Raw genomic sequence first — 25,812 nt, forward strand, 5'->3', positions numbered from 1 at the left:
GATGTTTAATGTGATGCTGTAGAGTGAACTAACAGATGTTTAATGTGATGCTGTAGAGTGAACTAACAGATGTTTAATGTGATGCTGTAGAGTGAACTAATAGATTATATTATGCTGCTGTAGAGTGAACTAATAGATTATATTATGTTGCTGTAGAGTGAACTAACAGATGTTTAATGTGATGCTGTAGAGTGAACTAATAGATTATATTATGTTGCTGTAGAGTGAACTAATAGATTATATTATGTTGCTGTAGGGTGAACTAATAGATTATATTATGTTGCTGTAGAGTGAACTAATAGATTATATTATGTTGCTGTAGAGTGAACTAACAGATGTATAATGTTGCTGTAGAGTGAACTAATAGATTATATTATGTTGCTGTAGAGTGAACTAATAGATTATATTATGCTGCTGTAGAGTGAACTAATAGATTATATTATGTTGCTGTAGAGTGAACTAACAGATGTTTATTGTGATGCTGTAGAGTGAACTAATAGATTATATTATGTTGCTGTAGAGTGAACTAATAGATTATATTATGCTGCTGTAGAGTGAACTAATAGATTATATTATGTTGCTGTAGAGTGAACTAATAGATTATATAATGTTGCTGTGAGTGAACTAATAGATTATATTATATTGTTGTGAACTAATAGATTATATTATGTTGCTGTAGAGTGAACTAATAGATTATATTATATGTTGTGAACTAATAGATTATATTATATTGTTGTGAACTAATAGATTATATAATGTTGCTGTGAACTAACAGATGTTTATTGTGTTGCTGTAGAGTGAACTAATAGATTATATTATGTTGCTGTAGAGTGAACTAACAGATGTTTAATGTGATGCTGTAGAGTGAACTAACAGATGTTTAATGTGATGCTGTAGAGTGAACTAATAGATTATATTATGTTGCTGTAGAGTGAACTAACAGATGTTTAATGTGATGCTGTAGAGTGAACTAACAGATGTTTAATGTGATGCTGTAGAGTGAACTAACAGATGTTTAATGTGATGCTGTAGAGTGAACTAATAGATTATATTATGTTGCTGTAGAGTGAACTAACAGATGTTTAATGTGATGCTGTAGAGTGAACTAACAGATGTTTAATTGATGCTGTAGAGTGAACTAACAGATGTTTAATGTGATGCTGTAGAGTGAACTAACAGATGTTTAATATGATGCTGTAGAGTGAACTAATAGATTATATTATGCTGCTGTAGAGTGAACTAATAGATGTTTAATGTGATGCTGTAGAGTGAACTAATAGATTATATTATGCTGCTGTAGAGTGAACTAATAGATGTTTAATGTGATGCTGTAGAGTGAACTAATAGATTATATTATGCTGCTGTAGAGTGAACTAACAGATGTTTAATGTGTGTTTCAGCTGGTACAGTAAACATGTCAACAGGGTCAAAGCTGAGGAACTACTGAGGAGAGTGTGTGTGTGTGTGTGTGTGTGTGTGTGTGTGTGTGTGTGTGTGTGTGTGTCTCTGTGTGTGTGTGTGTGTGTGTTTGTGTCTCTGTGTGTGTTTGTGTCTCTGTGTGTGTCTGTGTGTGTGTGTGTGTCTCTCTCTGTGTGTGTGTGTGTGTGTGTGTGTGTGTGTGTCTCTCTCTGTGTGTGTGTGTGTGTGTCTCTGTGTGTGTGTGTGTGTGTGTGTGTGTGTATCTGTGTGTGTCTCTCTCTCTGGGTGTGTGTGTGTGTGTGTGTCTCTGTGTGTGTGTGTGTGTGTGTGTGTGTGTGTGTGTGTGTGTCTCTGTGTGTGTGTGTCTGTGTGTGTGTGTGTGTGTGTGTGTGTGTGTGTGTGTGTGTGTGTCTCTGTGTGTGTGTGTGTGTGTCTGTAAATCTGTCTCCCTGTACAGGATAAAGATGGAGGGTTCATGATAAGAGACTCCAGTAACCCAGGAACATACACCGTCTCCCTGTATGCCAAATCAGCAGGGTACGCATCACTGGGGTGGGGGGGATCCTAGGTTAAAATGTTGTATAAATGTCTTATTAGATCTGCATAATGTTATTTCAACATTTTATTTTGTCAGTAAAACATTGTCTAACGTTATATGAATGTTGTTTGAACATTGTGTGATGGTTGTGTAAACTAAATAGCTGCCTTATTGGGGATATTTTTAGTTACTGATTGTGATATGGGACTTAACTACCATAGTTGACTGCCTTCAGTGGTTCTGAATAAGAGTGTCTGCTAAATGACCCAAAACTACCATAGTTACCCTCCCAGGTGGCGCAGTGGTCCAAGGCACTGCATCGCAGCGCCAGCTGTGCCACCAGAGACTCAGGGTTTGAGCCCAGGCTCTGTCGCAGCCGGCCGCGACTGGGAGATCCGTGGGGCGACGCACAATTTGCCTAGCGTCGTCCGGGTTAGGGAGGGTTTGGCCGGTAGGGATATCCTTGTCTCATCGCTCACCAGCGACTCCCGTGGCGGGCCGGGCGCAGTGCGCGCTAACCAAGGTTGCCAGGTGCACGGCGTTTCCTCTGACACATTGGTGCGGCTGGCTTCCGGGATGGATGCACGCTGTGTTAAGAAGCAGTGCGGCTTGGTTGGGTTGTGTTTCGGAGGACGCATGACTTTCAACCTTCGTCTCTCCCGAGCCCGTACGGGAGTTGTAGCGATGAGACAAGATAGTAACTACTAACAGTTGGATACCACGAAATTGGGGAGAAAAAGGGGGTAAAATTCGAAAAAATTATTAAAAAATATTTTAAAAAACTAGCATAGTTGACTGACTTCAGTGTTTCTGAATAAGAGTGTCTGTTACAGAGGTGCCGTTATCAGGCATTACCACATCAGGGAGACGGAAGGCTGCCCCAGACAGTTCTACCTGACTGAGAAACACCTGTTCACCTTGATACCTGACCTTATAGAGTACCACAACCACAACGCTGCAGGTAGACTACACACATACATACACACATACATGCACACACACACAGAGACACACACACACACAATTTCTCTCTTGTTATGGCAAGGAGTTCCCCAAAGGGAACACCCCCTCCCATTCAGCTGAAAAAAAATCTTTAAAAAATCTTTAACTTTCACACATTAACAAGTCCAATGCAGAAAATGAAAGACAACATATATTTATGTTAGACCAAATTCAAAAAACACACAGCCGTTTTTCACAGTCACAAAAGCATAAATATAGATAAAATGAATCACTAACCTTTGATGATCTTCATCAGATGACACTCATAGGACATCATGTTATACATGTATTGTGTGTTTTGTTCGATAATGTGCATATATATATAACAAATCTCAGTTTACATTGGCGCGTTACGTGCAGTAATGTTTTGATTCCAAAACTTCCGGTGATTTTGCAGAAATACTCACAATAAACATTGATAAAAGATGCCAGGGTTATTCACAGAATTAAAGATAAACGTATCCTCTATGCAACCTCTGTGTCAGATTTTATTTTTAACTTTACGGAAAAAGAATAATCTGAGAACGGCGCTCAGAACCCAAAGAAATAGCCGCCATTTTGGCATCAACAGAAGCTACAAAAAACACTATAAATATTCACTTAACTTTGAATATCTTCATCAGAAGGCAGTTCCAGGAATCCCAGTTCGACAATAAATGACTGATTTGTTCCATAAAACCCACCATTTAGCAACTTGTTGTTAGCTTGTTCAGCCCAGCATTCAATCCTCAAAAAGTACGAGCAATTCCTCCAGACAAAAACTCAAAAAGTTCCATTACAGGTCGTAGAAACAAGTCAAATGATGTATGCAATCCATATTTAGGATGTTTTAAACATTAATCAGCAATAAGGTTCCAACCGGAGAATTTCATTGTCTGAAGAAAAGCATAGGAACGGAAGAACACTCTCTCGTGAACGCGCGCAACGAGACCGAGGCTTTCTACCAGACCACCCACTCAAAGAGCTATTATGAGCCCCTCCTCTATAGTAGAATCATACAACCAGAATCTAAAGACGGTGACATCTTGTGGAAGCCCTAGGAAGTGCATGCTCATCCAAATCTAAGATGGACATCAAATGGCACTGTTTTCAAAATTGAGTTCTCACTTCCTGTTTGGATTTCTTCTCAGGTTTTTGTCTGCCATATGAGTTCTGTTATACTCACAGACATAATTCAAACAGTTTTAGAAACTTCAGAGTGTTTTCTATCCACCAGTAATAGTAATGCATATATGCCCATCTGGGAAAGAGTAGGAGGCAGTTTACTCTGGTCACGCCTTTCATCCAAAAGTGAAAATGCTGCCCCCTAGCCCCAACAGGATTTATAGAGTACCACAACCACAACGCTGCAGGTAGACTACACACATACATACACACACACACACACACACACACACACAATTTGATGGCTCTCTCTTCTCTCTCTCTCTCTCTCTCTCTCTCTCTCTCAATTCAAGGGGCTTTATTGACATGGGAAACATATGTTAACATTGCCAAAGCAAGTGAGGTAGATAATATATTAAGTGAAATAAACATTAAAAAGGAACAGTAAACATTACACATACAGAAGTTCAGAAAGAATAAAGACATTACAAGTCATATTATGTCTATATACAGTGTTGCAAAGATGTGCAAATAGTTAAAGTACAAAAGGGTTGTATTTACATTGGTGTTTGTTCTTCACTGGTTGACCTTTTCTCGTGGCAACAGGTCACAAATCTTGCTGCTGTGATGGCACACTGTGTGGTATTTCACCCAGTAGATATGGGAGATTATCAAAATTGGATTTATTTTCTAATTCTTTGTGGGTCTGTGTAATCTGAGGGAAATATGTGTCTCTAATATGGTCATACATTTGGCAGGATGTTAGGAAGTATAGCTCAGTTTCCACCTCATTTTGTGGGCAGTGAGCACATATCCTGTCTTCTCTTGAGAGCCAGGTCTGCCTACGGCGGCCTTTCTCAATAGCAAGGCTATGCTCACTGAGTCTGTACATAGTCAAAGCTTTCATAAGTTTGGGTCAGTCACAGTGGTCAGGTATTCTGCCACTGTGTACTCTCTGTTTAGGGCCAAATAGCATTCTAGTTTGCTCTGTTTTTTTGTCAATTCTTTCCAATGTGTCAAGTAATTATCTTTTTGTTTTCTCATGATTTGATTGGGTCTAATTGTGTTGCTGTCCTGGGGCTCTGTGGGGTCTGTTTGTGTTTCTGAACAGAGCCCCAGGACCAGCTTGCTTAGGGGACTCTTCTCCAGGTTCATCTCTCTGTAGGTGATGGCTTTGTTATGGAAGGTTTGGGAATCGCTTCTCTCTCTCTCTCTCTCTCTCTCTCGCTCTCGCTCTCTCGCTCTCTCGCTCTCTCTCTCTCTCTCTCTCTCTCTCTCTCTCTCTCTCTCTCTCTCAGGTCTAGTAGCCAGGTTGAGATATCCAGTAGGACAGAAGGATGGATTGGCTCCCTCCACAGCAGGCTTTAGCTATGGTGAGATTCTACTGTGCTCTGCTATATTCTATTCTACACTAGTACTCTACTCTAAACTAGTACTCTACTCTACACTAGTACTCTACACTAGTACTCTACTCTACACTAGTACTCTACACTACTCTACACTAGTACTCTACTCTACACAAGTACTCTACTCTAGTACTCACACTAGTACTCTACACCTACTCTACACACCAGTAATCTACTCTAGTACTCTACTCTACACCAGTACTCTACTCTACACTAGTACTCTACATCTCTACTCTACACTAGTACTCTACTCTACACTAGTACTCTACTCTACACTAGTACTCTACTCTACACTAGTACTCTACACTAGTACTCTACACTAGTACTCTACTCTACACTAGTACTCTACACTAGTACTCTGCACTACTCTACACTAGTACTCTACTCTACACTAGTACTCTACACTACACTAGTACTCTAGTACTCTACTCTACACTACACTCTACTCTACACTACACTAGTACTCTACTCTACAGTACTCTACTCTACACTAGTACTCTACACTAGTACTACACTAGTACTACACTCTACTCTACACTAGTACTCTACACTACACTATTACTCTACTCTACACTAGTACTCTACTCTACACTGGTACTCTACACTATCACTCTACACTAATACTCTACGCTGCACTACACTAGTACTCTACACTACACTAGTACTCTATTCTATAGTAGTACTCTACTCTACTCTACACTAGTACTCTACTCTACACTAGTACTCTACACTAGTACTCTACTCTACACTAGTACTCTACTCTACTACTAGTACTCTACTCTACACCAGTACTCTACTCTACACCAGTACTCTACTCTACACTAGTACTCTACTCTACACTACACCAGTACTCTACTCTACACTAGTACTCTACTCTACACTAGTACTCTACACTAGTACTCTACTCTACACTAGTACTCTACTCTACACTAGTACTCTCTAGTACTCTACTCTACACTAGTACTCTACTACTCTACACTAGTACTCTACTCTACACTCTACACTAGTACTCTACTCTACTCTACACCAGTACTATACTCTACAATCAGTACTCTACACCAGTACTCTACTCTACACTAGTACATAGTACTCTACTCTACACTAGTACTCTACTCTACACTAGTACTCTACTCTACACTAGTACTCTACTCTACACCAGTACTCTACTCTCTAGTACTCTACTCTACACTAGTACTACTCTACACCAGTACTCTACACCAGTACTCTACACTACACCAGTAATCTACTCTACACTAGTACTCTACTACACTAGTACTCTCAGTACTCTACACTACACAGTACTCTACACCAGTACTAGTACTCTACACTACAGTAGTACTTACTCTACACTACACTAGTACTCTACACTAGTACTCTACTCTACACTACACTATTACTCTACTACACTAGTACTCTACACTAGTACTCTACTACACTACTACACTATTACTCTACACACTACACTCTACTCTACACTACTGTACTCTACACTAGTACTCTACACTAGTACTCTACACTAATACTCTACTCTACACTAGTACTCTACTCTACACCAGTACTACACTAGTACTCTACTCTACACTACACTACACTAGTACTCTACTCTACACTAGTACTCTACTCTACACCAGTACTCTCTACTCTACTCTACACCAGTACTCTACACCACTATCTACTCACTCTACACTAGTACTCACTACACTAGTACTCTACACTACTCTACTCTACACTAGTACTCTACTCTACACTAGTACTCTACTCTACACCAGTACTCTACACCAGTACTCTACTCTACACCAGTACTCTACACCAGTACTCTACACTACACTAGTCTACTCTACACTACTCTACTCTACACCAGTACTCTACTCTACACACACTACACAGTACTCTACACTAGTACTCTACTCTACACTACACTACACTAGTACTCTACACCAGTACTCTACTCTACACCAGTACTCTACACTCTACACCAGTACTCTACTCTACACTAGTACTCTACTCTACACCTAGTACTCTACTCTACACCAGTACTCTACTCTACACCAGTACTCTACACCAGTACTCTACTCTACACCAGTACTCTACTCTACACCAGTACTCTACTCTACACAGTACTCTACTCTACACCAGTACTCTACTCTACACCAGTACTCTACTACACCAGTACTCTACACTACTCTACTCTACACTAGTACTCTACTCTACACTACACTAGTACTCTACTCTACACTAGTACTCTACTCTACACTAGTACTCTACTCTACACCAGTACTCTCTACACCTACTACACTAGTACTACTAGTACTCTACTCTACACTACCAGTACTAGTACTCTACACTAGTACTCTATTTTACTACACCAGTACTCTACTCTACACAAGTACTCTACTCTACACCAGTACTCTACTCTACACCAGTACTCTACTCTACACTAGTACTCTACTCTACACCAGTACTCTACACCAGTACTCTACTCTACACCAGTACTCTACTCTACACTAGTACTCTACACTAGTACTCTACTCTACACTAGTACTCTACACTAGTACTCTACTCTACACCAGTACTCTACTCTACACTAGTACTCTACTCTACACTAGTACTCTACTCTACACTAGTACTCTACACTAGTACTCTACTCTACACTAGTACTCTACTCTACACTAGTACTCTACACACAGTACTCTACTCTACACTAGTACTCTACTCTACACATCAGTACTCTACACTCTACACCAGTACTCTACTCTACACTAGTACTCTACACTAGTACTCTACTCTACATTAGTACTCTACTCTACAGTATACACTAGTACTCTACACAGTACTCTACACTTTTACTCTACTCTACACATGTACTCTACACTACACTTAGTACTCTACTCTACACAGTACTCTACACCAGTAATCTACTCTACACTAGTACTCTACTCTACACCAGTACTACACTACTCTACACTATTACTCTAGTTCTACACCAGCTCTCTACTACTACTCTACACTAATACTCTACTCTACACTACACACAGTACTCTACACTACACTAGTACTCTACACTATTACTCTACTCTACACTACACTAGTACTCTACACTACACTACACTAGTACTCTACTCTACACTATTACTCTACTCTACACTAGTACTCTACTCTACACTCACACTCTACTCTACTCTACACTAGTACTCTACACTACACTATTACTCTACACTATTACCAGTACTCTACACTAGTAGTCTACACTACTTACTACTACACTAATACTCTACTCTACACTACACTAGTACTCTATTCTACACCAGTACTCTACTACTACTCACAAGTACTCTACTCTACACTAGTACTCAGTACTCTACACCAGTACTCTACACCAGTACTCTACTCTACACTCTACAGTACTCTACTCCACACTCTACTCTACACTATACTCTACACTAGTACTCTACTCTACACTAGTACTCTACTCTACACTAGTACTCTACTCTACACTAGTACTCTACTCTACACCAGTACTCTACTCTACACTAGTACTCTACTCTACACCAGTACTCTACTCCACACTAGTACTCTACACCAGTACTCTACTCTACACTAGTACTCTACTCTACACCAGTACTCTACACCAGTACTCTACTCTACACTAGTAGTCTACTCTACATCAGTACTCTACTCTACACCAGTACTCTACTCTACACTAGTACTCTACACCAGTACTCTACTCTACACTAGTACTCTACTCAACACCAGTACTCTACTCTACACTAGTACTCTACTCTACACCAGTACTCTACTCTACACCAGTACTCTAGTACTCTACACTAGTACTCTACTCTACACTAGTACTCTACTCTACACTAGTACTCTACTCTACACCAGTACTCTACTCACACTAGTACTCTACACCAGTACTCTACTCTACACTAGTACTCTACTCTACACCAGTACTCTACACCAGTACTCTACTCTACACCAGTACTCTACACCAGCACTCTACTCTACACTAGTACTCTACACTAGTACTCTACACTAGTACACTACACCAGTACTCTACTCTACACTAGTACTCTACTCTACACCAGTACTCTACACCAGTACTCTACTCTACACCAGTACTCTACACCAGTACTCTACACTACACTAGTACTACACTACTCTACACCAGTACTCTACTCTACACCAGTACTCTACACTACACTACTCTACTCTACACTACACTCAGTACTCTACACTAGTACTCTCTACACTACTCTACACCAGTACTCTACTCTACACCAGTACTATACTCTACACAAGTACTCTACTCTACACCAGTACTCTACTCTACACCAGTACTCTACTCTACACCAGTACTCTACACCAGTACTCTACTCTACACCAGTACTCTACTCTACACCAGTACTATACTCTACACTAGTACTCTACACCAGTACTCTACTCTACACTAGTACTCTACTCTACACCAGTACTCTACTCTACACCAGTACTCTACTCTACACCAGTACTCTACACCAGTACTCTAATCTACACCAGTACTCTACTCTACACCAGTACTATACTCTACACTAGTACTCTATTCTACACTAGTACTCTACACTAGTACTCTACTCTACACCAGTACTCTACTCTACACCAGTACTCTACTCTACACTAGTACTCTACTCTACACCAGTACTCTACTCTACACTAGTACTCTACTCTACACCAGTACTCTACTCTACACCAGTACTCTACACCAGTACTCTACTCTACACCAGTACTCTACTCTACACTAGTACTCTACTCTACACTAGTACTCTACTCTACACCAGTACTCTACTCTACACTAGTACTCTACACCAGTACTCTACTCTACACTAGTACTCTACTCTACACCAGTACTCTACTCTACACTAGTAGTCTACTCTACATCAGTACTCTACTCTACACCAGTACTCTACTCTACACTAGTACTCTACACTAGTACTCTACTCTACATTAGTACTCTACTCTACAATAGTACTCTACACTACACTTTTACTCTACTCTACACATGTACTCTACACTACACTTGTACTCTACACTACTCTACACCAGTAATCTACTCTACACCAGTACTCTACTCTACACTAGTACTCTACTCTACACCAGTACTCTACTCTACACTATTACTCTATTCTACACCAGTTCTCTACTCTACTCTACACTAGTACTCTACTCTACTCTACACCAGTACTCTACACTACACTAGTACTCTACACTATTACTCTACTCTACACTACACTAGTACTCTACACTACACTACACTAGTACTCTACACTACACTATTACTCTACTCTACACTAGTACTCTACACTAGTACTCTACTCTACACTCACACTCTACTCTACTCTACACTAGTACTCTACACTACACTATTACTCTACACGACACTATTACTGTACTCTACACTAGTAGTCTACACTATTACTCTACACTAATACTCTACTCTACACTACACTAGTACTCTATTCTACACCAGTACTCTACTCTACACAAGTACTCTACTCTACACTAGTACTCTACTCTACACCAGTACTCTACACCAGTACTCTACTCTACACCAGTACTCTACACCAGCACTCTACTCTACACTAATACTCTACACTAGTACTCTACTCTACACTAGTACTCTACTCTACACTAGTACTCTACTCTACACCAGTACTCTACACCAGTACTCTACTCTACACCAGTACTCTACACCAGTACTCTACACTACACTAGTACTCTACACTACTCTACACCAGTACTCTACTCTACACCAGTACTCTACACTACACTATTACTCTACACTACACTCGTACTCTACACTAGTACTCTACTCTACACCAGTACTCTACTCTACACCAGTACTATACTCTACACCAGTACTCTACTCTACACCAGTACTCTACACCAGTACTCTACTCTACACCAGTACTCTACTCTACACCAGTACTCTACACCAGTACTGTACTCTACACCAGTACTCTACTCTACACTAGTACTCTACTCTACACCAGTACTCTACTCTACACAAGTACTCTACACCAGTACTCTAATCTACACCAGTACTCTACTCTACACCAGTACTATACTCTACACTAGTACTCTATTCTACACTAGTACTCTACACTAGTACTCTACTCTACACCAGTACTCTACTCTACACCAGTACTCTACTCTACACTAGTACTCTACTCAACACCAGTACTCTACTCTACACTAGTACTCTACTCTACACCAGTACTCTACTCTACACTAGTACTCTACACCAGTACTCTACTCTACACTAGTACTCTACTCTACACCAGTACTCTACTCTACACTAGTACTCTACTCTACACCAGTACTCTACTCTACACTAGTACTCTACACCAGTACTCTACTCTACACTAGTACTCTGCTCTACACCAGTACTCTACACCAGTACTCTACTCTACACCAGTACTCTACTCTACACCAGTACTCTACTCTACACCAGTACTATACTCTACACTAGTACTCTACTCTACACCAGTACTCTACTCTACACCAGTACTCTACTCTACACCAGTACTCTACTCTACACTAGTACTCTACACTAGTACTCTACTCTACACTAGTACTCTACTCTACACTAGTACTCTACTCTACACCAGTACTCTACTCTACACCAGTACTCTACTCCACACTAGTACTCTACTCCACACTAGTACTCTACACCAGTACTCTACACTAGTACTCTACTCTACACCAGTACTCTACACCAGTACTCTACTCTACACCAGTACTCTACACCAGTACTCTACTCTACACTAGTACTCTACACAACTCTACTCCATACAGAGAAGTGGGAGATCAACCCTGTTGAGCTGACCTTCATGAAGGAGCTGGGTTGTGGTCAGTTTGGGGTGGTGCGGCTGGGGAAATGGAGAGCTCAACACAAAGTAGCCATCAAGGCTATCAGAGAGGGAGCCATGTACGAAGAAGACTTCCTAGAGGAAGCCAAGGTTATGATGTGAGCCATAGGACTTCCTAGAGGAAGCCAAGGTTATTATGTGAGACACAGGACTTCCTAGAGGAAGCCAAGGTTAAGCACAGGACTTCCTAGAGGAAGCCAAGGTTATGATGTGAGTACAATACATCCCACACAGGACTTCCTAGAGGAAGCCAAGGTTATGATGTGACTTCCTAGAGGAAGCCTGCACACATCGATAGACGGATTGGATGTACAGATGACCCATAATGTTACCGTGTGTGTTGCAGGCGTCTCTCCCATCCTAAACTGGTGCAGCTATATGGAGTGTGTACCCATCAGAAACCCATCTACATTGTGTCTGAGTTCATGGAACTGGGATGTCTGCTCAATCACATCAGGTAAGCCAAAACGTTAAAAGGTTTTGCACTCAAAAATACGTGGCATGAAGCTTACTTCATTTTTCAATGTTTCAGGATATCATCAGAGTATGTTATGTGAGTAGAGCGAGGAGCGGAGCGAGGTAGGGGAGCGAAGTTTGGGAGCGAGGAGGGGAGCGAGGTTGGGGAGCGAGGAGGGGAGCGAGTTTGGGGAGCGAGGTTGGGGAGCGAGGAGGGGAGCGAGGTTGGGGAGCGAGGAGGGGGAGCGAGTTTGGGGAGGGAGGAGGGGAGCGAGTTTGGGGGCGAGGTTGGGGAGCGAGTTTGGGGAGCGAGTTTGGGGAGCGAGGAGGGGAGCGAGGTTGGGGAGCGAGGAGGTGAGCGAGGTTGGGGCGCGAGGTTGGGGCGCGAGGTTGAGGCGCGAGGAGGGGGCGCGAGGTTGGGGAGCGAGGTTGAGAGGTTGGGGAGCGAGGTTGAGGAGTGAGGTTGGGAGCAAGGAGGGGCGGGAGGAGGGGAGCGAGGTTGAGAGGTTGGGGAGCGAGGTTGGGGAGCGAGGATGGGGAACGAGGTTGGGGAGCGAGGTTGGGGAGCCAGGTTGGGGAGCCAGGAGGGGAGCGAGGAGGGGAACGAGGTTGGGGAGCGAGGTTGGGGAGCGAGGTTGGGGAGCGAGGTTGGGGAGCGAGGATGGGGAACGAGGTTGGGGAGCGAGGAGGGGAGCGACGTTGGGGAGCGAGGAGGCGCTTAACAGCCTCCTTCAGTGCATAAATTCAAATATTTTTTGGGTTAATTTACTTCAGGCAGCGTCGGAACACCTTCAGCCCGGGGTCCTTACTGAGTATCTGTCAGGACGTCTCAGAGGGGATGGAACACCTGGAGGCAAACGGCTTCATTCACAGAGACCTGGTAAGTCTGTCATCCAATAGGCAGTGACCTGGTGAGTCTGTCATCCAATAGGCAGAGACCTGGTGAGTCTGTCATCCAATAGGCAGTGACCTGGTAAGACTGTCATCCAATAGGCAGAGACCTGGTGAGTCTGTCATCCAATAGGTAGTGACCTGGTGAGTCTGTCCGCCAATAAGGAGAGACCTGGTGAGTCTGTCAACCAAATGGGTTACAGATTACGGACACCTAGCCAAAGCGCAGAGGCTGGGGGAGTATATCAACCAACAGGGAGAGTCTTTACTGAGACCTGGTGAGTCTATCAACCAATAAGATTATATAATACAGACACCTAGCAAATAGGGAGAGACTTTGTGGGTCAAACCAACCAATAGGGGCAGACTTAGTGGGTCAACAAGCCAATAGGGAGTGTCATGACTCTCCTGTGAGGATCCAGAAGGTTACAGTGGATCAGCTCTACAGAGCTCTCTCTCTCCCGCAGAGGGGGACAAGGATAGATTTGGGGGTTTTATGTCGATCGTAAATCATATGGAGCAGACGATTCCTTTTGGGTGATCGGAATGTCTTTGTGTCTTAGGAAGAGTTTACTACAACATCAAACCACGGACACTGGGACAATATATTTCAACATCACACCTGCGGGACAGGTACTGGATGGCAACAACAACTGCTAAGTTACACCAGGAACGCACAATCATTCCATCAGTGCTCAGACTGTCCGCAATAGGAGGAGAGAGACCCGGACTGTGGGCTTGTAGGTCTGTTGTAAGGCAGGTCTTCACCAGACATCACCGACAACAACGTTGCCTATTGGCACAAACCCACCATTGCTGGATCAGACAGGACTGGCAAAAAGTGATCTTCACTGACGAGTCACGGTTTTGTCTCACAAGGGGTGATGGTCGGATTCGCATTTATCGTAGAAGGAATGAGCGTTACACCGAGGCTTGTATTCTGGAGCGGGATCGATTTGGAGGTGGAGGGTCCGTCATGGTCTGAGGTGGTGTGTCACAGCATCATCGGACTGAGCTTGTTGTCATTGCAGGCAATCTAAACGCTGTGCGTTACAGGAAGACATCCTCCTCCCTCATGTGGTACCCTTCCTGCAGGCTCATCCTGACATGACCCTCCAGCATGACAATGCCACCAGCCATACTGCTCGTTCTGTGCGTGATTTCCTGCAAGACAGGAATGTCAGTGTTCTGTCATGGCCAGCGAAGAGCCCGGATCTCAATCCCATTGAGCACGTCTGGGACCTGTTGGATTGGAGGGTGAGGGCTAGGGCCATTCCCCCCAGAAATGTCCAGGAACTTGCAGGTGCCTTGGTGGAAGAGTGGGGTAACATCTCACAGCAAGAACTGGTAAATCTGGTGCAGTCCATGAGAAGGAGATGCACTGCAGCTGGTGGCCACACCAGATACTGACTGTTACTTTTGATTTTGACCCCCCTTTGTTCAGGGACACATTATTCAATTTCTGTTATTTACTGTGGAACTTGTTCAGGTAATGTCTCAGTTGTTGAATCTTGTTATGTTCATAAAAATATTTACACATGTTAAGTTTGCTGAAAATAAATGTAGTTGACAGTGAGAGGACGTTTCTTTTTTTGCTGAGTTTATATATACATATTCTTATTCCATCCCTTTAGATTTGTGTGTATTAGGTAGAAGTTGGGGAATTGTTAGATATTACTGCACTATCGGAACTAGAAGCACAAGCATTTCGCTACACTCGCATTAACATCTGCTAACCATGTGTATGTGACAAATAAAATTTGATTTGATTTGAACGACATTCAGAATGACTGATATGAAGAAATTATTCATTGGTGACTGGTATGACATCTATATATTCTTGAGTTAATTCAGGAGTTGGTAACTCATTAAATAAACTTTTCCCGTGGTGCCCCAAATTCCTAATGAGTTAATTGTTACGTGATTAATTTAATCAAGTAATAATTCAACGTAGTAGGTAATTATTCGATAAATAGCAGTGAGTCAATCAGCCAGTAGGCACATACCTGATTAGAGTAACAGCTAATCACTGTCTCTCTCTCTCTCTCTCTCTCTCTCTCTCTCTCTCTCTCTCTCTCTCTCTCTCTCTCTCTCTCTCTATAGGCAGCGAGGAACTGTCTGGTGAACGATGCTCTGGTGGTGAAGGTATCAGACTTTGGAATGGCCAGGTACGTAACGGAATAACACACTCAACTCTCAAACCATTTTCTCAATTTCAACTTCAATTTAAGGGGCTTTATTGGCATGGGAAAAATATGTTTACATTGCCAAAGGAAGTGAAATAAACAATATCAAATTAGTTATATAATTATTAAAAATGAAATGATCATCATGGTCATCATTTCTAACTCTCAATACAATTCAAAGGGCTTTATTGGCCTGGTGAAAATATGTATGTGTATATATGTATATGTATATGGAATAGAGCAGGTATTCCCAGACTGGGGTACACCCGTCGGGGGTACACCAAATAAAAATGTGATTCACATTTAACAAACAAAACAACAACAAAAAATAAAGTGGTTAAAAAAAATCTCAAATCTCAAATTTTCAAACAGTCCATTTATATTTTTCAACGGGGCCTGAGTAGCCTCGTTTCACTACCAAAAATAAAATGAATCCATCTAGTGTTCAGGAAAATAACAACACAATGTCAAATACAGGAAGCCTGGTCAAATAATGAACATCCAATCACATTAACCGTTACTCACTCACGGGAATTCCACTGACGGAATAGCCAAGCGTATCTGCTGCTCATGTTGGTATCTGACGGCGCAGGGAGACATAGTGGAGGGGTAACGCGCCTGCAAGCAGTTGCTCCCGACGCCACTTGGGTCCACAGCAGCATCCACGAGAGGCTCTTGGGTAAACTGCAGTCTCCACCGAGAGGCTCATGGGTAGACTTGGGTAGACTGCAGCATCCACCGAGAGGCTCTTGGGTAGACTTGGGTACACTGCAGCATCCACCGAGAGGCTCTTGGGTAAACTGCAGCATCCACCGAGAGGCTCTTGGGTAAACTGCAGCATCCACCGAGAGGCTCTTGGGTCCACAGCAGCATCCACCGAGAGGCTCTTGGGTAAACTGCAGCATCCACTGAGACTCTCTTGGGTACCCTGCAACATCCACCGAGAGGCTCTTGGGTACCCTGCAACATCCACCGAGAGGCTCTTGGGTAGACTGCAGCATCCACGAGAGGCTCTTGGGTACACTGCAGCATCCACCGAGAGGCTCTTGGGTCCACAGCAGCATCCACCGAGAGGCTCTTGGGTAGACTGCAGCATCCACCGAGACTCTCTTGGGTATCCTGCAACATCCACCGAGAGGCTCTTGGGTACCCTGCAACATCCACCGAGAGGCTCTTGGGTAGACTGCAGCATCCACGAGAGGCTCTTGGGTACACTGCAGCATCCACCGAGAGGCTCTTGCTGCCAAGGGAATGCCTGACAGCTTGAAAGACATTTTGGAAAGTGAAAATGGTTAACTTTGTTAAACTCTTGTGTATTTTCTGCACTATGCAATGATATGGGCACCATGTAACGCTTTTACAACATACAGAAGTGTGCTAGTTATCAAGGGGCAAAGTATTGACACGTTTTATTGAATTGAGAGACGAGCTTAAAGTTTTTTTTACTGACCATAATTTTCACTTGTCTGACCGCTTGATGATGACGAGTTTCTCACACGACTGGCCTATCTGGGTGATGTTTTTTAGGATTACAGGGATTCTCCGCAACTATATTTAATGTGCGGGACAAATTTGAGGCTATGATTAAGAAGTTGGAGCTCTTCTCTGTTTGCATTAATAAGGACAACACACAGGTCTTTCCATCATTGTATGATTTTTTTGTGTGTAAATGAACTCTGGACAATGTAGGGGTGACAGGTAGCCTAGTGGTTAGAATGTTGGGCCAGTAACCGAAAGGTTGCTGGATCAAATCCCCGAGCCGACAAGGTAAAAATCTGTCGTTCTGCCCCTGAACAAGGCATTTAACCCATTGTTCCCCGGTAGGCTGTCATTGTAAATAAGAATGTGTTCTTAACTGACCTGCCTAGTTAAATAAAGGTTAAATAAAAATATGTCAAATGTGATATAGCGAAGCACCTCAGTGACTTGGCAGGTACTTTCCCAAAACACAAACAACTGGATTATCCCTTTCATGCCTCCAGTCCACCTTACTGATATCTGAACAAGAGTCTCATCGAAATTGCAACAAGCGGTTCTGTGAAAATTGAATTTAATCAGAAGCCACTGACAGATTTCTGGATAGGGCTGCCCTCAGAGTGTCCTGCCTTGGCAAATCGCGCTGTTAAGATACTGATGCCCTTTGCAACCACGTACCTATGTGAGAGTGGATTCTCGGCCCTCACTAGCATTAAATAATTAAATAATTTTCCTGTAATTTAGTTGAGACTCAAATACAACCCAACATTGCACCTGTGGTGAGTCATTCACAATTTAACAAATACGTTTTTACATGTAAGAGCAAAATTATAAATTAATGTAATTATAATGAATTATAAATTAATATTATTATTATTTGTGCCCTGGTCCTATGAGCCGGGTTGTGACACAAACTCACACTCATTCTTATGTTTAATAAATGTAACGTATAGTTTGTGTGTGTGGCAGGCTTACAATGATGGCAAAAAAAAAACATTTGAGAGTGTGCTGACCCTGGTGCTAGAGGGGGTACAGCTGACCCTGGTGCTAGAGGGGGTACAGCTGACCCTGGTGCTAGAGGGGGTACAGCTGACCCTGGTGCTAGAGGGGGTACAGCTGACCCTGGTGCTAGAGGGGGTACAGCTGACCCTGGTGCTAGAGGGGGTACAGCTGACCCTGGTGCTAGAGGGGGTACAGCTGACCCTGGTGCTAGAGGGGGTACAGCTGACCCTGGTGCTAGAGGGGGTACAGCTGACCCTGGTGCTAGAGGGGGTACAGCTGACCCTGGTGCTAGAGGGGGTACAGCTGACCCTGGTTAGAGGGGGAACAGCTGACCCTGGTTGAAGGGGTACAGCTGACCTATAGAAAGCTGACCCTGGTTAGAGGGGGAACAGCTGACCCTGGTGAATACAGCTGACAATAAACAAAAGCTGGAGGTTGAATGTTTGAAGGGGTACGGGACTATAAAAAGTTTGGGAACCACTGGAATAGACAATAAACAAAAGAGACATAAACAAGGGAAACATTATTAAACAAATGAACAGTAAACATTATTAAACAAATGAACAGTAAACATTATTAAACAAATGAACAGTAAACATTACACACACAAGTTTTAAAAGAAGGAAGACATTACAAATGTCATATTATATATATATATACAGTGTTGTAACGATGTGCAAATAGTTAAAGTACAAAAGGGAAAATAAATCAACATAAATATAGGTTGTATTACAATGGTGTTTGTTCTTCACTGGTTGACTTTTTCTTGTGGCAACAGGTCACACATCTTGCTGCTGTGATGTCACACTGTGGTATTTCACCCAGTAGATATGAGAGTTTATCAAAATTGGATTTGTTTTCTAATTCTTTGTGGATCTGTGTAATCTGAGGGAAATATGTCTCTCTAATATGGTCATACATTGGGCAGGAGGTTAGGAAGTGCAGCTCAGTTTCCACCTCATTTTCTGGGCAATGAGCACATAGCCTGTCTTCTCTTGAGAGCCAAGTCTGCCTACGGCGGCCTTTCTCAATAGCAAGGCTATGCTCACTGAATCTGTACATAGTCAAAGCTTTCCTTAAGTTTGGGTCAGTCACAGTGGTCAGGTATTCTGCCACTGTGTACTCTCTGTTTAAGGCCAAATAGCATTCTAGTTTGCTCTGTCCCTCTCTGTCTGTGTGAATCTCTCTTTGTGTTCTAACGTGTGTGTGTGTGTTTGTGTGTGTGTGAGCGTGTGTGTCTCTGTGTGCGCGTGTGTGTCTCTGTGTTTGTGTCTCTGTGCTTGTGTGTCTCTGTGTGTGTGTGTGTGTGTGCTTGTGTGCTTTGTGTATGTCTGCTGTGTGTCTCTGTGTGTCTCTGTGTGCTTGTGTGTCTCTCTCTGTGTGTGTGTGTCTCTGTGTGTCTCTGTGTGTGTGTGTGTGTGTGTGTGTGTGTGTCTCTGTGTATGTGTGTGTGTGTGTGTGTGTGTCTCTGTGTGTGTGTGTTAGGTACGTGCTAGATGACCAGTACACTAGTTCATCAGGCTCTAAGTTCCCAGTCAAGTGGTCTCCTCCTGAAGTGTTCAACTTCTGCAAGTTCAGCAGCAAGTCTGACGTCTGGTCCTTCGGTAGGTGGTCGCTGTGTGTGTATATATTGATGAAGGCATATGTGTGTATATTGATACAGGTGTGTGTGTGTGTGTGTGTGTGTGTGTCAGGTGTGTTGATGTGGGAGGTGTTTACAGAGGGGAAGATGCCATTTGAACACAACCCTAACCACGAGGTAGTGATGAGAGTGTCACAAGGACACCGTCTCTACAGACCCAGGATGGCCACACCCAGCATCTATGACATCATGCAGCTCTGCTGGCACGAGGTACATCGTACACTTCCTGCTTCCTGCTTCCTGTGTTTGCGAATGTTTGAGGTAGAAGGTAGATGACACTAACCACAGGTTTAGGATCAGAACTACTCCAACTCATAACCTGAACCATTAGAGGGAAATATCAGAATTCAAAATAATTCAATTTAATTCAAGGGGGTTTATTGGTATGGGAAACATATGTTTAAAAAAATATTGTAATGTAGAAATATGATTAGGCATAGGTCTAGAGTCCTATGGGAGACAGTCCGGTTCGTTTGATAAATGACAGTGCAGGGGCAGTGAATTGGCTCATCAAGATGTCCAACTTCAAACAGTTTCATTAGTTTTAACAATTTTATTGACGGTTGATTGGACATCAGTGGGGTAAAACGTCCATCTCTCAAAGTTGTTGAGACTATTGCCTCTGCACCATTTACATTGGCAAAGCAAGTGAAGTAGATAATATACAAAAGTGAAATAAACAATAAAAAATGAACAGTAAACATTCCACTCACAGAAGTTCCAAAGTAATAAAGACATTTCTGCTCTGTTTTTTTGTTAATTCTTTCCAATGTGTCAAGTAATTATCTTTTTGTTTTCTCATGATTTGATTGGGTCTAATTGTGTTGCTGTCCTGGGGCTCTGTAGGGTGTGTTTGTGTTTGTGAACAGAGCCCCAGGACCAGCTTGCTTAGGGGACTCTTCTCCAGGTTCATCTCTCTGTAGGTGATGGCTTTGTTATGGGAGGTTTGGGAATCGCTTTTAGGTGGTTGTAGAATTTAACGCCTCTTTTGTGGATTTTGATAATTAGTGGGTATCGGCCTAATTCTGCTCTGCATTATTTGGTGTTCTACGTTGTTCACAGAGGATATTTTTGTAGAATTCTGCATGTAGTCTCAATTTGGTGTTTGTCCCATTTTGTGAATTCTTGTTTGGTGGGCGGACCTCAGGTCTCCCAACCATAAAGGGTTCTATAACTTCTTAGGGCTGAGATCCCGCTAACAGGATCGATATGACAACAGCCAGTGAAAGTGCACCACAGTGTCCAATTTCAAATGGACTTTACGGCGAAAGCACCACATAAACATAAACATAAATCTTCAATAATGTTCGAACGGGAGAATTCCTTTGTCTGTAGAAAAGCAATGGAACGCGAGCTAACTCTCTCTCGTGTCCGCGCGTCACGAGCCCGTGGCACTCTGCAAGACCACTGACTCAAAGAGCCCTTATGAGCCCCTCCTTTAGAGTAGAATCCTCAAACAAGTTTCTAAAGACTGACATCTAGTGGAAGCCTTAGGAAGTGCAACATGACCAATATCCCACTGTATCTTCAATAGGGAATGAGTTCAAAAACGACCAACCTCAGATTTCCCACTTCCTGGTTAGATTTTTTCTCAGGTTTTTGCCTGCCAAATGAGTTCTGTTATACTCACAGACATCATTCAAACAGTATTAGAAACTTCAGGGTGTTTTCTATCCAAATATACTAATAATATGCATATATTAGCAACTGGGACTGAGTAGCAGGCAGTTTACTCTGGGCACCTTATTCATCCAAGCTACTCAATACTGCCCCTGCAGCCATAAGAAGATGACTGATTCAAGTATTTTTTGCCAGATCCTAACTAGTATGTCAAATGTTATGTTCCTTTTGATGGCATAGAATGCCCTTCTTGCCTTGTCTCTCAGATTGTTCACAGTTTTGTGTAAGTTGCCTGTGGTGCTGATGTTTAGGCCAAGGTATGTATAGTTTTTTGTGTGCTCTAGGGCAAATGTGTCTAGATGGAATTTGTATTTGTGGTCCTGGCGACTGGACCTTTTTTGGAACACCATTATTTTTGTCTTACTGAGATTTACTGTCAGGATCCAGGTCTGACAGAATCTGTGCAGAAGATCTAGGTGCTGCTGTAGGCCCTCCTTGGTTGGTGACAGAAGCACCAGATCATCAGCAAACAGTATACATTTGACTTCAGATTCTAGTAGGGTGAGGCCGGGTGCTGCAGACTGTTCTAGTGCCCGCGCCAATTTGTTGATATATATGTTGAACAGGGTGGGGCTTAAGCTGCATCCCTGTCTCATCCCCTGACCCTGTGGAAAGAAATTTGTTTTTAACCACACACTTCTTGTTTGTGTGCATGGATTTTATAATGCCATTTGTTTTTCCCATGACACCACTTTCCATCAATTTGTATAGCAGACCCTCACGCCAAATTGAGTCAAAAGCTTTTTGAAATCAACAAGTCATGAGAAGACTTTGCCTTTGTTTTGGTTTGTTTGTTAGTCAATTAGGGTGTGCAGGTCTGTCGTACGGTAATATTTGACATTTGCTCAGTACATTGATTTCACTGAGGACATGTACTCAAAATCTCTCTCTCTCTTTGCTTCCCTCCCTCCCTCTCTAGAGAGCGGAGGAAAGGCCATCGTTCTCTCAGATATCCATCTTAATCTCTGACGCTCTGGAAGAGGACAGCTTCTCCTCAGCCTGAACCGAATCAAATCCTCTCCTCTGCCTGAACCGGCCAATCAGATCGCAACCACCAATCGGATCTCCTCAGATCTACTCGATGGAGGACTGCTTGAATAAGGATCCAAACATTCCATACCACTCTGTCGTGATGGATCTCTCAAGATGGTTGATCACAATGGATTTTGTTAGACAGAAAGCTCACGTCCAGATACCATATACTCTTTTACCTCTTCTATCCTGTCTGACATGTTCACGTCCAGATACCATATACTGTTTCGCCTCTTCTATTCTGGACTGTCTTCATTCTCTCCAGTCATTTTATAATTTAACTGAACTAACTCAAGCCCTTTGCATGTCCTAACACAGCTAGTCCTGTTAGTTTATATAGTTCAGTAGGTCCATTCATACATCGTGTCCTGTTTCAATACTCAAACGCATGTCCTCAATCCAGCTGTATATTTATAAGGTAAATGTATGTTTTTAATACTACTGCAGCAGATTCAATGTAATTACAATAACATGACTGACAATACCATTCTCTTTATATGATTGTATTCTCTTACATCAAAGTCAAACACTCGTGTCCAACAGCCGAGATAAGGTGTTCCCGACTCCAGATTGATTTAAAAACAACGAAACTACATTTTCAGTGAGAAGTAGGCATTAGTCTGAAAATGAAAAATAAAGGAAATTCACATGAGCACCACAATGCCTACTCCACACCCATGCTATACCACAATGCCTACTCCACACCCATGCTATACCACAATGCCTACTCCACACCCATGCTATACCACAATGCCTACTCCACACCCATGCTATACCACAATGCCTGCTCCACACCCATGCTATACCACAATGCCTACTCCACACCCATGCTATACCACAATGCCTACTCCACACCCATGCTATACCACAATGCCTACTCCACACCCATGCTATACCACAATGCCTGCTCCACACCCATGCTATACCACAATGCCTACTCCACACCCATGCTATACCACAATGCCTACTCCACACCCATGCTATACCACAATGCCTACTCCACACCCATGCTATACCACAATGCCTACTCCACACCCATGCTATACCACAATGCCTACTCCACACCAATGCTATACCGCAATGCCTACTCCACACCCATGCTATACCGCAATGCCTACTCCACACCCATGCTATACCGCAATGCCTACTCCACACCCATGCTATACCGCAATGCCTACTCCACACCCATGCTATACCCAATGCCTATCCACACCCATGCTATACCGCAATGCCTACTCCACACCCATGCTATACCACAATGCCTACTCCACACCCCTGCTATACCACAATGCCTACTCCACACCCATGCTATACCACAATGCCTACTCCACACCCATGCTATACCACAATGCCTACTCCACACCCCTGCTATACCACAATGCCTACTCCACACCCCTGCTATACCACAATGCCTACTCCACACCCCTGCTATACCACAATGCCTACTCCACACCCATGCTATACCACAATGCCTACTCCACACCCATGCTATACCACAATGCCTACTCCACACCCATGCTATACCACAATGCCTACTCCACACCCATGCTATACCGCAATGCCTATCCACACCCATGCTATACAATGCCTACTCCACACCCCTGCTATACCACAATGCCTACTCCACACCCATGCTATACCACAATGCCTACTCCACACCCATGCTATACCACAATGCCTACTCCACACCCCTGCTATACAACAATGCCTACTCCACACCCCTGCTATACCACAATGCCTGCTCCACACCCCTGCTATACCACAATGCCTACTCCACACTCATGCTATACCACAATGCCTACTCCACACCCTTGCTATACCACAATGCCTACTCCACACCCCTGCTATACCACAATGCCTACTCCACACCCCTGCTATACCACAATGCCTACTCCACACCCATGCTATACCACAATGCCTACTCCACACCCATGCAATACCACAATGCCTACTCCACACCCATGCTATACCACAATGCCTACTCCACACTCATGCTATACCACAATGCCTACTCCACACCCATGCTATACCACAATGCCTACTCCACACCCATGCTATACCACAATGCCTATTCCACACCCATGCTATACCACAATGCCTACTCCACACCCATGCTATACCACAATGCCTACTCCACACCCATGCTATACCACAATGCCTACTCCACACCCATGCTATACCACAATGCCTACTCCACACCCATGCTATACCACAATGCCTACTCCACACCCATGCTATACCACAATGCCTACTCCACACCCATGCTATACCACAATGCCTACTCCACACCCATGCTATACCACAATGCCTACTCCACACCCATGCTATACCACAATGCCTACTCCACACCCATGCTATACCACAATGCCTACTCCACACCCATGCTATACCACAATGCCTACTCCACACCCATGCTATACCACAATGCCTACTCCACACCCATGCTATACCACAATGCCTACTCCACACCCATGCTATACCACAATGCCTACTCCACACCCATGCTATACCACAATGCCTACTCCACATCCATGCTATACCACAATGCCTACTCCACACCCATGCTATACCACAATGCCTACTACAGTAGCTATGTTGGTCTGCTGTACTTCAATGTAAAGGTTGGTGGCTTAGGATTCAAACCTTCTCAAATATTCGTATAATTAGTAGTAGTATTACTATATTGCAGTATTTATATACAAAGGCTAGTGCCTACCCAACCTAATGTTATGTATTCAACAACAGACCAACCTACAACCCGTCTTAAACTAAAAATGGAGCACACTATTAAAAAGACCGATCAGAATTAATTTTGCCAAAGAAAATGTCTCAAAAAGCATTAAACGAAACAGGTTTTTGCAAATTTAAACAACTGCTTTTGATTAATAAATATTATTCGGGGGTACTGGGGGTGTAGACAATGATAGACAGCCTCTCCTTGGGGGTGTAGACTATGATAGACAGCCTCTCCTGGGGGTGTAGACTATGACAGACAGCCTCTCCCTGAGGGTGTAGACTATGACAGACAGCCTCTCCTGGGGGTGTAGACTATGACAGACAGCCTCTCCCTGGG

At 43.2% G+C, this 25,812-nt stretch overlaps 1 protein-coding gene across 4 annotated transcripts in view; it reads left to right on the top strand.

The window, feature by feature from the left end:
- Positions 1-23,235, top strand: part of LOC112240530 (tyrosine-protein kinase Tec-like) — a 58,660-nt gene extending 35,425 nt beyond the window's left edge. For 3 of the 4 annotated variants that reach the window (XM_042298517.1, XM_042298518.1, XM_042298520.1), the window contains 11 exons: positions 1,401-1,453; positions 1,875-1,956; positions 2,791-2,918; positions 5,362-5,436; positions 12,301-12,472; positions 12,721-12,831; positions 13,605-13,710; positions 15,825-15,889; positions 19,871-19,989; positions 20,080-20,237; positions 22,627-23,235. In XM_042298517.1, coding sequence (XP_042154451.1) covers positions 1,401-1,453; positions 1,875-1,956; positions 2,791-2,918; positions 5,362-5,436; positions 12,301-12,472; positions 12,721-12,831; positions 13,605-13,710; positions 15,825-15,889; positions 19,871-19,989; positions 20,080-20,237; positions 22,627-22,710 — 1,153 coding nt within the window. In that variant the 3' untranslated portion in view covers positions 22,711-23,235. The remainder of the gene's footprint in view (positions 1-1,400; positions 1,454-1,874; positions 1,957-2,790; positions 2,919-5,361; positions 5,437-12,300; positions 12,473-12,720; positions 12,832-13,604; positions 13,711-15,824; positions 15,890-19,870; positions 19,990-20,079; positions 20,238-22,626) is intronic. The other variant, XM_042298519.1, reaches the window with a different exon arrangement.
- The last annotated feature ends 2,577 nt before the right edge of the window (positions 23,236-25,812 follow it).

The sequence above is a fragment of the Oncorhynchus tshawytscha genome, linkage group LG15 (genome assembly GCF_018296145.1).
Source record: "Oncorhynchus tshawytscha isolate Ot180627B linkage group LG15, Otsh_v2.0, whole genome shotgun sequence".
In the NCBI taxonomy this organism is placed as follows: Eukaryota; Metazoa; Chordata; class Actinopteri; order Salmoniformes; family Salmonidae; genus Oncorhynchus; species Oncorhynchus tshawytscha.